Below are 11,895 nucleotides of genomic sequence, written 5' to 3' on the forward strand. Positions count from 1 at the left end.
ATCTCCGCGCCGCTGTCACCGGAACGCGGCGCCGCTGTCCGAGAGAGAGAGAGAGAGAGAGAGAGAGAGAGAGAGAGAGAGAGAGAGAGAGAAAGGGAGAGGGGGGGAGGTAGGGCGTATTATCGCGACAGCTCCTCCTCGCTCGACCCCCTCGGTCTTCCCTCAGGTCCGCCGTCCGATCTCGCGCGAGCGCGTTTTACGATCACCTCCGTCGTTTCCGTTCCCGTCGCCGATAAATAATTTTATCCATTGCTCGCGAGAAAGAAAGGTCGCCATAAATTATCGCGTGGTCCGCCGCTCGCCGATTTCGAAGTCGAGAAGCAGCCCGTCCCGATATGTCGGAGTTATCGGAGAGAACCGGAAAGCCACCGATTACTTACGATGCTTCGATGAAGCAAGAGAAACAGAAAGAAAGAGAGAGAGAGAGAGAGAGAGAGAGAGAGAGAGCGTTGCAAAATATTCATTGTTATTATTATTTTCTTAAGTTACCAAAGGGAAACGAAGAAAAATACCAAAATTACCAAGAGTAACAACATATGTCACGTCCGATAATAATTTCGTGTGGATACGATGCATAGATGTCCCTTTAAATTCGAGCATTCCTACAAAGACCGACGGCATTTCTCCCATTTCTCGAGTGGCTCAGAATTTCGGGATTTATTTTTTTTTTTTGAGCGGCGAGAGGTCGAGGGGGTCACAGTTCAACGCGCACGCCGCCACGGATTTCACGGAGTCAGAATCAGCTTAAAAAAAGGGAGGGATCGGTGGATCGCCGGGGCAAGGGGGGAGGCAGGTTTTTCACGGGGAGTTTCTACCCCGAATGAGAGAGAGAAAGCCGGCAAGCTGTGAAAACAGCGCGACACGTATGCCACCGTGAAGCACCGGTCAAGAAGGGAGATAGAGAGAGAGAGAGAGAGAAATGGGAAACGAGAAAAAGAAAGAGACGGAGTGCCAGCTCAGTTTCACGAGGGCCCCACTCGTATATAAGCCGTGAAACGAAAACCGAAAGGTCGTTAGGCAGGGGGCGAATCTTTTGTCGCTCCGTTGCCGACGTTACCGAAACCGCAAAACGTACCGGCAACCCGTTTTCTTCTCTCTCTCTCTCTCTCTCTCTCTCTCTCTCTCCCTCCCTCTCCCCGGCCGCCTTTTTCTCCCGGGGATCTCGGGGCCCGACGGGCCCCGTTGTGCGTTCGCCGTACGTGAGACAATGTCGTGGGACAGCCGCCGAGTGCGGGAGAACGCCGCGAAATGATTTACGCCTCGGCCGCGGCCGATTCGGCCCGCCGGCTCGCCTGTCGATGAGTTTCGCGTGACGCGTCATCGTCATCACCGTCGACGTTATTGTTGCCATCACGAGGGTCCTGGTGCGCATACCTGCGGGTCCAGGAGTGAGGATCCGTAAGCCGCGTCAAGTGTCAACCTCGACAAGCTGCCTTCGCGAAAGGGTTCTATGATTTTTCGCCGGCAAACGTTCTATAATTGTGTTGAAAATGTTCCTGTCGTCGAAAAGGATTAACTCTTAGGAGCAGAACTAGGAGAGAACACCGAAATAGTAAAAAAGAATACGATAACAAATAGAATCTATTATCATATAATCTATTATTCATATAAATAAAATAAAAATAGTTACGCAAAGTTACGTTGTTGCAAAATAAAGGAAAAATAAGGAAATGTTTTTGGAGCGTGATTTCTACGAGATTTATTTAAATAAATCTATATATCTCATTAAAAAAAATCACTTAATTATTATTATAATAAAAATTATTATTTAAGAAATTACATTAGGTTAATTACAGATAAATTTTCGTATATGTTTCATTGTTCTTTCCACGTGATTATTTTTACCGCCATCTTCAACTACTGATTATCGATAATCGGCGAGAACAATAGAGGCAGGTATAGAACAGTGCTCGAAATCTTCATCGCGTGGAGAACGAATTCGACGCGCAACTGGGGGCAGAATGTTGACGCGAGCCTTCAGGATGATTTCGGGCCGATGATTAAGCGACATGACCGTCTTGATGCTCGACACTTTTTCAACATTAATCTCTGCCATCCTCTTGGCCATTTGTCGGTTGTCGAATCCGCGGCCGTCGTTCTCCCTCCTCGACGGCGCGAGACGAGAGCACGGTAATTATGTTCGTAGAGACGATTAATATCCGGAGACACCATTTTTTCGGCGATTCCCGCCGTAAAATATATTACGCCGCATCGAGAATATTTCGTGCGCGCAACGCCGTCATTAAACGTAGAAGGCAATAGCCGACTTTTAAAAAAGCCACTTGTCGCTCGCAACCATCTACCTTACAATTGATGTAAATGTGCCAATCAAATTATACTTACTTATTACTGGAAAAGGAAATACGTAATTGTTTAAGTGCATTTCTTAAAGTTTTCGAGAGCGACGTCGATTTATTGCGACAATTATGTATTCCTCTATCACCGAAACGCAATTATTATTATTTTTTTTTTTTTGAGAAATCACAGCACAAATATATTAACACGTGCAAATAATTGATTTTTAATTATGCTACATGTAAATGTAAATATCGACCGCGATGGTTAATCATGTTTTTCTGTAGATTATTCGCGGAGAGAATCTCTCGCCGTCGGCAAACGTATAATCTTGCCACTTTTAAACGAAAGCTTCTTTCAACAGAACAGTAATTAGAAATTATTTATATCAAGCTGTTTACGTTTTAACATCAATAATATCCATATCACGGTGTGTAATTTATTCCTGCATGTTTGCTGAAAATTTAATCGCTGATTTCGAACAATTTCGCAATTGCACAGAAGCGATAAAGAAAAAAACAATTATTAATAAAAATTATTAAGAAAAAAAATTTTTTCCACTTGTATTGACAGTTAACTTTGAATTTTATGTCCAATATACAACTATATAAAAATCTATTTATTTATACTTATTGTTATTCAAAGTATCTTAATAACTATTGAGGTGCTTTGCTTCGCTTCTGTGCGAGTGTCCGAACCGAATAACAATAATACGCGAAAAATTTGGCGATTGTTGATTTCGAAATCGGCGGTTCGTTGTTCGATGTTATTAAAAAGGCCGGTGTCTCGCGTCGTTCACGAGCAGAACCGTCCAACCTGTCGGCAGGCGGAGACTCGCTGATGGGCTCGGGCTCGGAAGACGAGGACGAGGACGGTAGTGCCCACCATCATCATCACGATCCGGCCGTTCGAGGCACTCATCTCGGGCCTCACAACATTGGTCCGGGTGGTCCCGGCGACCAAACCGTCGGCCACGGTGGCGAACTACCTCTCGGTGGCGATCCCTGCAAGCAGGAGGATTCCGAGGATCAAGGTAAGTCCTGATTCACTCGATAGGATAAAACAGACGCTGCAACGAGATGACAGTGACAAAAAGTTTTTTCTTGCGCGGTTTTTTTTTTTTTTTTTTTTTTTTTTTTTTTTTTTTTTTTTTTTTTTTTTTTTTTTTAGGAAAAATATATTTAATATATTTAATAAAATATATTTATCTTGATGTATAATAATGCATATAAGAATTAACTTAAATCGATTATTTCTGCGAGTGAGAAATCCGAAGAAAATTCTATCGCTTTGATAAGTAAAATCCTTCTGGTTTTCGAAAAAAAAAAAAAAAAAAACCGGATTCTTTTGATTGTCTGATAGACGCTATAAGTGTTTCTCTGCGAACAGCTTAGAAAGTTCTCTTTAATCTCTTTAATTGCATTTGTAAGCGATATATGTAAGCGATATAAATATTACAGAATGGAGATACATATTTTTACAATGTAGACAGTTTTACGCAGCAAACTACCTCTGAGTGGAACAAGAGAACGTCTTTATTACGTCAAAGACGGCGAAAGACGAAAGATAAATCTCAGAAAAAGTAGCGAAGGATCGTAAAGGAGAGTCAATATCGCGTAGCCGAGCGTAAAGGGTAGAGTGCGCGCGTGAAATATCTAAGCTGTCATCTCGATTACAGTGATTAGAGACACATACCGTACGTACATACGCGTGCACACACGTGTACACATCGGCAAATTGCACAGACGAACCAAGACTATTCACACGCCGTAAGTTACCTCGTAGTATTCGATCAAGAGCAATCGATTAGCGGTATTCGATCGAGCCAACCTTGGACATCACACGCGACATCACCCTGCAAACCCCACGAGCACGAATTCACGACGTCGCGACGTCACAGGGTGGTTGTCAGGAGCCGTCCCGAGTTATTATATCGCTCCTGCTCTTTTATCGCGCGCACAACAATCGGTCCTTTTACCATAATACACCATCTAGCCTCACCCTCGCGTTGAACCTCGTATATACGCAAGCCCTCCCCCTCCCGAGGATGAGAGAGGGAACGAACGTCTTCACGAGGGGTGGCCCCCGTTGTGCGGTGTGACACTGTCCAAACATTTTCTTTGTCCCGCGGTTAAGACCTACCCGGTGTACGTATACGTACAGTGTATAGATTACTGTGGAGAGAGTGGGGACTTACGTGCGCATTTGTGTGCGTGTGCATGTGCGTGCGTGCGTATGCGTGTGCGTGTGCGTGTGCGTGCGTGTGTGCGTGCGTGCGTGTGTGCGTGCGTGCGTGCGTGCGTGCGTGCGTGTGTGTGTGTGTATGTGTGTGTGTGTGTGTGTGTGTGTGTGTGTGTGTGGTGTGGGGTGGCACTATGTGGTGCACGCGTGTGCGGAGTACGGCTTTCAGCGTGCGCGCGGCAGCAGCCACGATAATCCGATGGGGGTTTCGCATCGCTTCCGGGGGATTGGCTCCGATTGTTGTTACCTCGATCCGGCCGATGAAGATACCGGGATATACGGGGTGTCCCAGACCTACCGCGTGGCCTCTCAACCGCGATTAGTTCGACAGATCCCATGATTGTCCCTCCGCGCGTGTTTGTCAGGAAGCTATCGTCCGCGTTGGAATTTGCTTGAAATTTGCACCACTCCACCGCAACTCTTGATTTTACTTCCTTTTCTCTTTAATTAAATCAGATAAACATTGAACTCGTTAATAAATGTAACATCAATTTTGAAATAAAATTTATGAAAGATAAATTGGCAATACCAAGTCGCGAGCTTGTTGGAACCAGTTGAGATTTTTTAATGTCAAATTTATCGTCGCCTCGATATTGAGACAGCCGTCGTCCTCGATAATCTCATAATGGAGACACCCGGTGCATGTGTTGAACACGATAGATTTCTGATCGTTCCGATCGACAATGCATTTTTGAAAAATTTAACCTCAACACTGCGGTACGAGAGATCGCAAGTCGACGGGCGTCGCTTAGAAACTCCCGTAATGCAATGATGACTCGTGTCTGAGAATGACAAGTCGTTTCTGGGTTACCGACGAGTCACGCGTCAGCGGATACGCATAGTTCGGGATTAAGAAACCGACTATCCCCTCGGCCATCGACGACTAGGTAATAACAAACGTGTGGCGTAATATTGAAAATATTGTGTCAGCCTTTTTTTCCAGACGCTGATATCCTTTACAGTCTTGTCTCTATAAGTTGTATATGAGTGACAGTCTCTGTTTAAAAAGAGCTGAACGTTACAAAATAAAAAAAATCCTCTCGATTTAAATAAAATAGGAGTATAGAATTTTTCGCTCGGTTTACATATTTTTCAAATATTTCGCGAAACAGATTAATTCTAATACCTTACATTAATAGCTAAAATTATAATATAAAAAAAGAATTCCGGTCGTCGGTGGCGAGAAAGTGAACCGAGTCATCCCGAAAAAAGTCACGTCTCCCCATCTCTTCGAGAATTAAGTTCCCTGCCATTGTGTTCGAGACGGGTAGATGTGAAATTCGCGCGTGAAACTCCGCTATCGCGGAACACGCGAACTTCTCGGGACGACTGATTTCGTCGGCAGCACTCGTCGCGTCGGCGAGTCTCGCGAGATAGGTCTCGGGTGATCGTCGTACGATTGTGACGCGGCAGCTCGGCTTCGATCGATTGAAGGTTCCCTGGACGGCGATCCCGAGACGAGGGACAGCCAGACGGAGAACAAGAGCCCGGATGGCGGCGCCGGCGGTGGCAGCGGCGACGGCGGCGCGGGTTCGAAGCGACGCGGCCCACGGACCACTATAAAAGCGAAACAATTGGAGATCCTGAAGACGGCCTTCTCGTCGACCCCGAAGCCTACCAGGCACATCAGGGAACAGTTGGCGAAAGAGACCGGCTTGCCCATGAGAGTCATACAGGTGGGAAAAGTCTCTTTCTCTCTCTGTCTCTTGTCACGTTTAGACTAAAGCTTCTATCGATTACACGTTTCCTTTTCTGATATATCATCTGTCTGTTCTGTTTTCCTTCGAGTGCTATTATTTAGTTGAATATCCCGATGATTAAAAATCTAAAATAAAAATTTCTGTTAGCGTCTTGCGTGCTAAAAATTCATCAAAAAAGGACAAGGTTTTATTATGTTAGATAGTCACGTTTAGAGAGGAGAAATCTTGAAAAATCTTCAAGTTTTGGAGTTGATAATTAAATAGTAATAATTACATAATAATTATAGTATGATATTGTAATAAACGTAATAATTTATCTTTCCTCTCTCGGTTTATGTAACGATACTTGCTACTCAGGCAGTCACTCTTTGTCTTCTACGAAGAAAATCGTTATTAACATCGAAGCGAATCGCGATTTGCAATATCGGCGACGCTTTTACGCAGCTGGCATCTAAATCGCCGTTAAAAACGACGCCGCGCTCAGAAGTATTCAGCTGTCGTGAACAAGTAGGAAAAAAACCGCGTCGACAAACCATTTGCCGGAGAATAACTCATTTGGCACGACGACGTCATATTATTTACCGAGAAATAATTTCGCGACAGCGCCGCCGGTTAATTTGCGATGTATCGTCGATAAAAAAAATTGTTTACCACGGTTTTCTCGTGTCCTAGAATGCAAAGGGAAGAATAAAACAGACGGGACCAAGATACATTACATATATTCTAAACCTGCGTCCTTTTTGAACGTTACCTACAAACTTTTACAGTTAAACGGTGATGACGATAAACAAGAGAAAACCGGTATGCGCGAATAAGTGCGATATTTTTTACACTTTCTTTTTTTTTTTTACAATTTTTTTACAAAAATCCGTAATGTTAATATGTGTCCTTGAGCGAGAGATTAATATTTGTAAGACGGCTGTGCGCAAAATTGGAAGGCAGCGAAAGGGAAGGAAAGAGATCGTCGTTAAATAATTCAGCGATTAAAGAGGCGGCCGGTCTTGTTCGCTTGCCGGTTTTCAGGTCTGGTTCCAGAACAAGAGGAGCAAGGAACGCAGGCTGAAACAACTGACGTCGATGGGCAGGAACCCCTTCTTCGGGGGCTCGCGCAAGATGCGCGGGTTTCCGCTGAATCTGAACCCGGGCGCTCTCGGTGGCGAGGACGGACCGCCGCCCGGTTTCCCATACTTTCCGGAGAAGTTTGAATTCGGCTACGGCGGCCCAGTCTTCCATCACGAGTTCTTCGGCGCTCATCCGCCCCCGCATCCACACGGACCGCATTTTGCCGGTACGGGAAATCCAGGTGAATCTCCTATCAGCACGGATGATTATCGTTACCGTTATTATTACATTTCTTCATTAGCTAGAGTCTAGTTTTGCGTTTATGGGGTTTTATAGAACCGAGGCGAAAATTTTGAAGATATCTCGAAAGCTCTATCTCGTTAAATTGATCTTCTCTTTTTATTCCCGATTAGATTTTATTTCCTATTTAGAATTTTACTGTTTTGTTAATCGCACGGCTTTTGTCTCGATAATATAGAAAAAAAAATGAAAGTAAAAAACGATCTATCTCTACCGAGGCTTGGAAAGCCTAGTCCCGGAATCTCGCGTAATTATAATAAACCTCGAATCAAGTAGGTAGGCCCCCGCGATAATTATGACAGCCGGTTTCGGAGATGGCCGAGCGGATACGAGATCCCCTCTGAGAGCAGTACGTAATCTGTTTCTGACAGGCCTGGACCCGGCCAGTTTAGCGGGCATGGCAGCCGCAGTGGCGGTGGCAGGGGAATATCCACCTCCAGGCGCGGGGGGCGGCCCTCCGGAATTTCTCACGGGGCCCCCCGGGCAGGGGCCCCCTGCGCCCACCGGCGGCAGCCCCGGAGAGTTCCTGGCACCTTCAGGTAAGAAGGAAATATCCTCGCCGAACCATTACCACCGAAAATCGACCGAATCGCGATCGCCGATCTGCCTCGGTTCTGCCCGCGAGCGGACTTTATGTTTGCGTTCGCGCCGATTTATTAGCGTTATTTTCGCAATGCGGCGGCAACCATTAACTCGCGAGCGTTTCAAGAACGTTGATCTGCTTTCTGCATCATCAAAAATAATATTTCACACAAGTCGTTTCGTTAGACGTCGAATAATTTTTTATTGGAAATTAAATAATATCTTAATATATCAAATTTTTTCCATTCAATTAATTTTATATTTTGTTTGTTTTTCTCAGCTTGATTTCCGGCAATACACGTGAATTAATGAGCGGAAAAGAGAGTGTATGCTAATGTCCATTCCAGTCAATTTCCTAACGACTTATTATACACAATCTTTGTTACATCGAACGTGCCGTGTCGCGTTAATTAGGAACGCTTTAGTCTCGCGATATCGAATCGAAACTGTTTCACGCCATTCAGCGTTTCACGTTGAAATGAAAATTATACGTTGCTGTTAACCTTTCGCACGCGGTATCATTTTTATCGTGCGGCATCGCGTTATTATTCGTGCGATGTTATTTCGTGCACGAAAGACGCGCGCGCGAGGGAGAGATTTCTAGCCGAGGTAGGATTTTCTGCAACAAAATACAGCGTGAATGTCATTTCTTTCTGAGCCCGTCGTACGGATAATTGAGATCTGGCAATCACCTGGCGTGACCTTTCGCGATACGTCTAACTAAAATTCACGTTTTCCAACATGCGTCAGATACGCATACGTGTCTTATCCGCCTGTCACCAGCATATCAATCAAGTCACACACACGCGTGATATTAATTTGTTGAGGAAAGTGCACAGTCGCATTAGCAATCAAAGTACCTATAAAAGCAACACGTTTAGCGGCTAACGTGGCTTCTGGCAACTCGAACCCGCAAGTTTAAATATTTTACAAGTATTTATACACACCTTTATTGTACTCGTTAAAATGTTTAGCAGCAAATGTTACATTAGAGACATAATAGAAAATATGGGAAAAAATGATAGGATAAAATTCAAATTGCAGTTTTGGAATACGGTAAATTATTTTGGATATATGGAAAGAAACGAAAAGAACAGTTTTACCGAAGTATCTAAACAAATTTGGCCAGATATAGATTTAAGAGTAATTTTGGGCCATTAAAATAATTATGTAGGACATAAAACAATAAAAATTTTTGCAAATATAATAAAATATAACTATCTGTAGAACATACTTAAAAATATAATTGAAAATTCTCTTTTTGCTCTGATAATGAATAAATAATTATATATCTAGGATTGAATTGTGGCTCTATTTTCAATTAGGCGTAATTCATTTTTAGATATATAATTATTATCGAAAAAGAGTTACTTTTACAAATATATTCTATCAATTGCAAATGTTATATTTTACAAGAATTTTTTTGATATGTTTTCTCGTTTTCGACTTTATAATTCAAGATGGCTGCAATGAGTCAATAAGTCTTGAGTATGGTGATAATATTATAAAAATTTTTAATATTTTAATCAATTTGAACACTTTACATAATTATTTTGATGGCTCGATAAAATTATTTTCAGAACTGTATCTGAATCCAACTGTATCTGAATTTTCAAATACTTTATTAAAACTGTCCATGAGATTTTCTAAACGTTTGAAACGTTTCAAGAATTTTCAAATATCCAAGAATCTCCAATCTCTTGTATTCAGAATGATTTGTATTTCTCTCTAGATTAAAGAGCTCGAAAATTTTTGTCGCTACTCGGAACTCTCTAACCAAGGCTTTTTCATTGATGCTTTCACGGGACAGGCGTACTGCAAGCGCGTAATTGATAAACTAAAAAAAGAGCCAGCATGATTGTCGGGGATCAGTATGCCGAGTTTTTATTTAAAAGATACAACAATGGCGAAATATATAAAGCGTAGCGCCGGCTATCGGAGAGTCCGCGTTAATATTTATAAACCGCCGGCGGCGGATTGTCTCGTCGACTTTCACGGGACTTCCGGTCGGCGGTTGAATCCGTCGCGTCGCGTTGCGCTGCGCGTTGCGGGATTTAAATCTTAATTGGCATCGACGCCGTGCGCGTTCGCTTGTTCCCAGGTGGAGGGCAGGGTAATCCGAGCGGCGGTGGCGGCGGGAACGGCGGCGGTCCGGGCGGCGGCGGCGGCGGCGGTGGTGGCGGGGTTGCGGGCGGCGGATTCCTGGAACCGCACCAGATGCAGAGCGAAGGGCTCGCCTGGTAGTACGAGTTTTAATTAACGTCCCTTATGATAATAACAATTCCGCCCGCGCGCCTAGAACCGAACAAGATCGCGAGAGCGAGGCGCCGCCGAAGAAACGAGGGGGCGAGGAACGATGGCGATGACGGGGACGGCGGCGACGGCGGCGGCGGCGACGACGACGACGATGACGACGGCGACAGCTGCGGCGGCTGCGGTGATTTCGAGTCCGGAGGACGACGGAAGGCTCGGCGCTTCGTTGCTTTCCTTCCCTTCCCTTCCACCGTTTCCCGATTTCTTTATGGGTTCTTTTTTTTCCCTCCTTCTCGTTCTCTTCTTTCCGTCGCACTGCGATCGCATCGAGTCGTCGTGAATATCGACTCGTTCCTTCTGTAAGATACAGAGACACGCGCGAAACGTTCGTCCGCGCGTCTTGATTTCGGCGGTTATTGTATCGCCGACGCATGGTCGATCCTTATTATCTATTATTAATTACACAACTCGGCGCCGCGATGCCGACGTTACTATTTTTATTATTAATATTATTAATTATTAATTATTATTATTGTGTATAAAATTCGAAGAAAGGTCCCTATCGTGTAATATTGTACCTCCCTCCCTGTTGATTATTTTTTTCCGACGTTTCTTTGGAGACACCCTGTAGATATCTGCTGTTGTACACCTGATAAAAGACACGCGTACACCACACCAGTCGCTAGACACGTTTACACACATCTACAACGCAACGTCACATGTACACACGTGCATACGGACAGATACACGGATACACGTTATCCACACACTTGGAGACACGCTGTACTAATATTATCATTAAAGTATAAATATAAATAGGAAACGTGTTTGTATCTGTTAAGAGCGGCGAGATCGATGTAAATACACACGAGAAACGCAGAAAACACAGTCTATCCTCTCTCTTTGCTGAAATGCGCGCGTGCCGATTTGCGCGAAACCGCTGGGCTTACTCTACGAACGCAAGTAAACTGTATATACATATACATATACATATACATATATGTACACGTGTATATGTATATACACGTATGTGTATTGTGACACCCCGAGAGTAAGGCAGATCGAGAAAGAGACGCACCGCCGCGACGCATAACGATTATAAATACTATTATAATAAACCACCTCGTATTTCCGTATGCGGAGCTGTGCATTTCATTTCCTTCTGACTATCACGTGTTTTCCTTCGGGCGAGTGACGTTGCGTAGAAAAAAACAAAGGAATGTGGCTGATTAATTGCTTAAAGAGAAGAAGATTCGAGATCCAATCGATCCAAATTAAATCGATTTCTGCCTCAATCAGGAATTAATAAAAATTAGAAAATTAAGAAATTCAATTGAAATATATATTAATTATTGTGTAGATACGATTGAACAATTGATTGAACTTTAAAAAAAAATATCGTTAATATTGTAGTAGAATTATTCAAAATTTAATGGGTTTAATTTTCTCTGTTTAGCCTATC

At 43.7% G+C, this 11,895-nt stretch overlaps 1 protein-coding gene across 11 annotated transcripts in view; it reads left to right on the forward strand.

The window, feature by feature from the left end:
- Lim1 (LIM homeobox 1) overlaps nt 1-11,569 on the forward strand; it is a 44,094-nt gene extending 32,525 nt beyond the window's left edge. For 6 of the 11 annotated variants that reach the window (XM_011647055.3, XM_089084618.1, XM_089085090.1 and 3 more), the window contains 5 exons: nt 3,101-3,328; nt 5,971-6,212; nt 7,260-7,539; nt 7,949-8,137; nt 10,282-11,569. In XM_011647055.3, coding sequence (XP_011645357.1) covers nt 3,101-3,328; nt 5,971-6,212; nt 7,260-7,539; nt 7,949-8,137; nt 10,282-10,424 — 1,082 coding nt within the window. In that variant the 3' untranslated portion in view covers nt 10,425-11,569. The other 5 variants (XM_089085183.1, XM_089085150.1, XM_089085320.1 and 2 more) reach the window with 5 other exon arrangements.
- The last annotated feature ends 326 nt before the right edge of the window (nt 11,570-11,895 follow it).

This window comes from Pogonomyrmex barbatus, unplaced genomic scaffold (genome assembly GCF_055798465.1).
Source record: "Pogonomyrmex barbatus isolate J1 unplaced genomic scaffold, ASM5579846v1 scaffold1, whole genome shotgun sequence".
Taxonomy (NCBI): Eukaryota; Metazoa; Arthropoda; class Insecta; order Hymenoptera; family Formicidae; genus Pogonomyrmex; species Pogonomyrmex barbatus.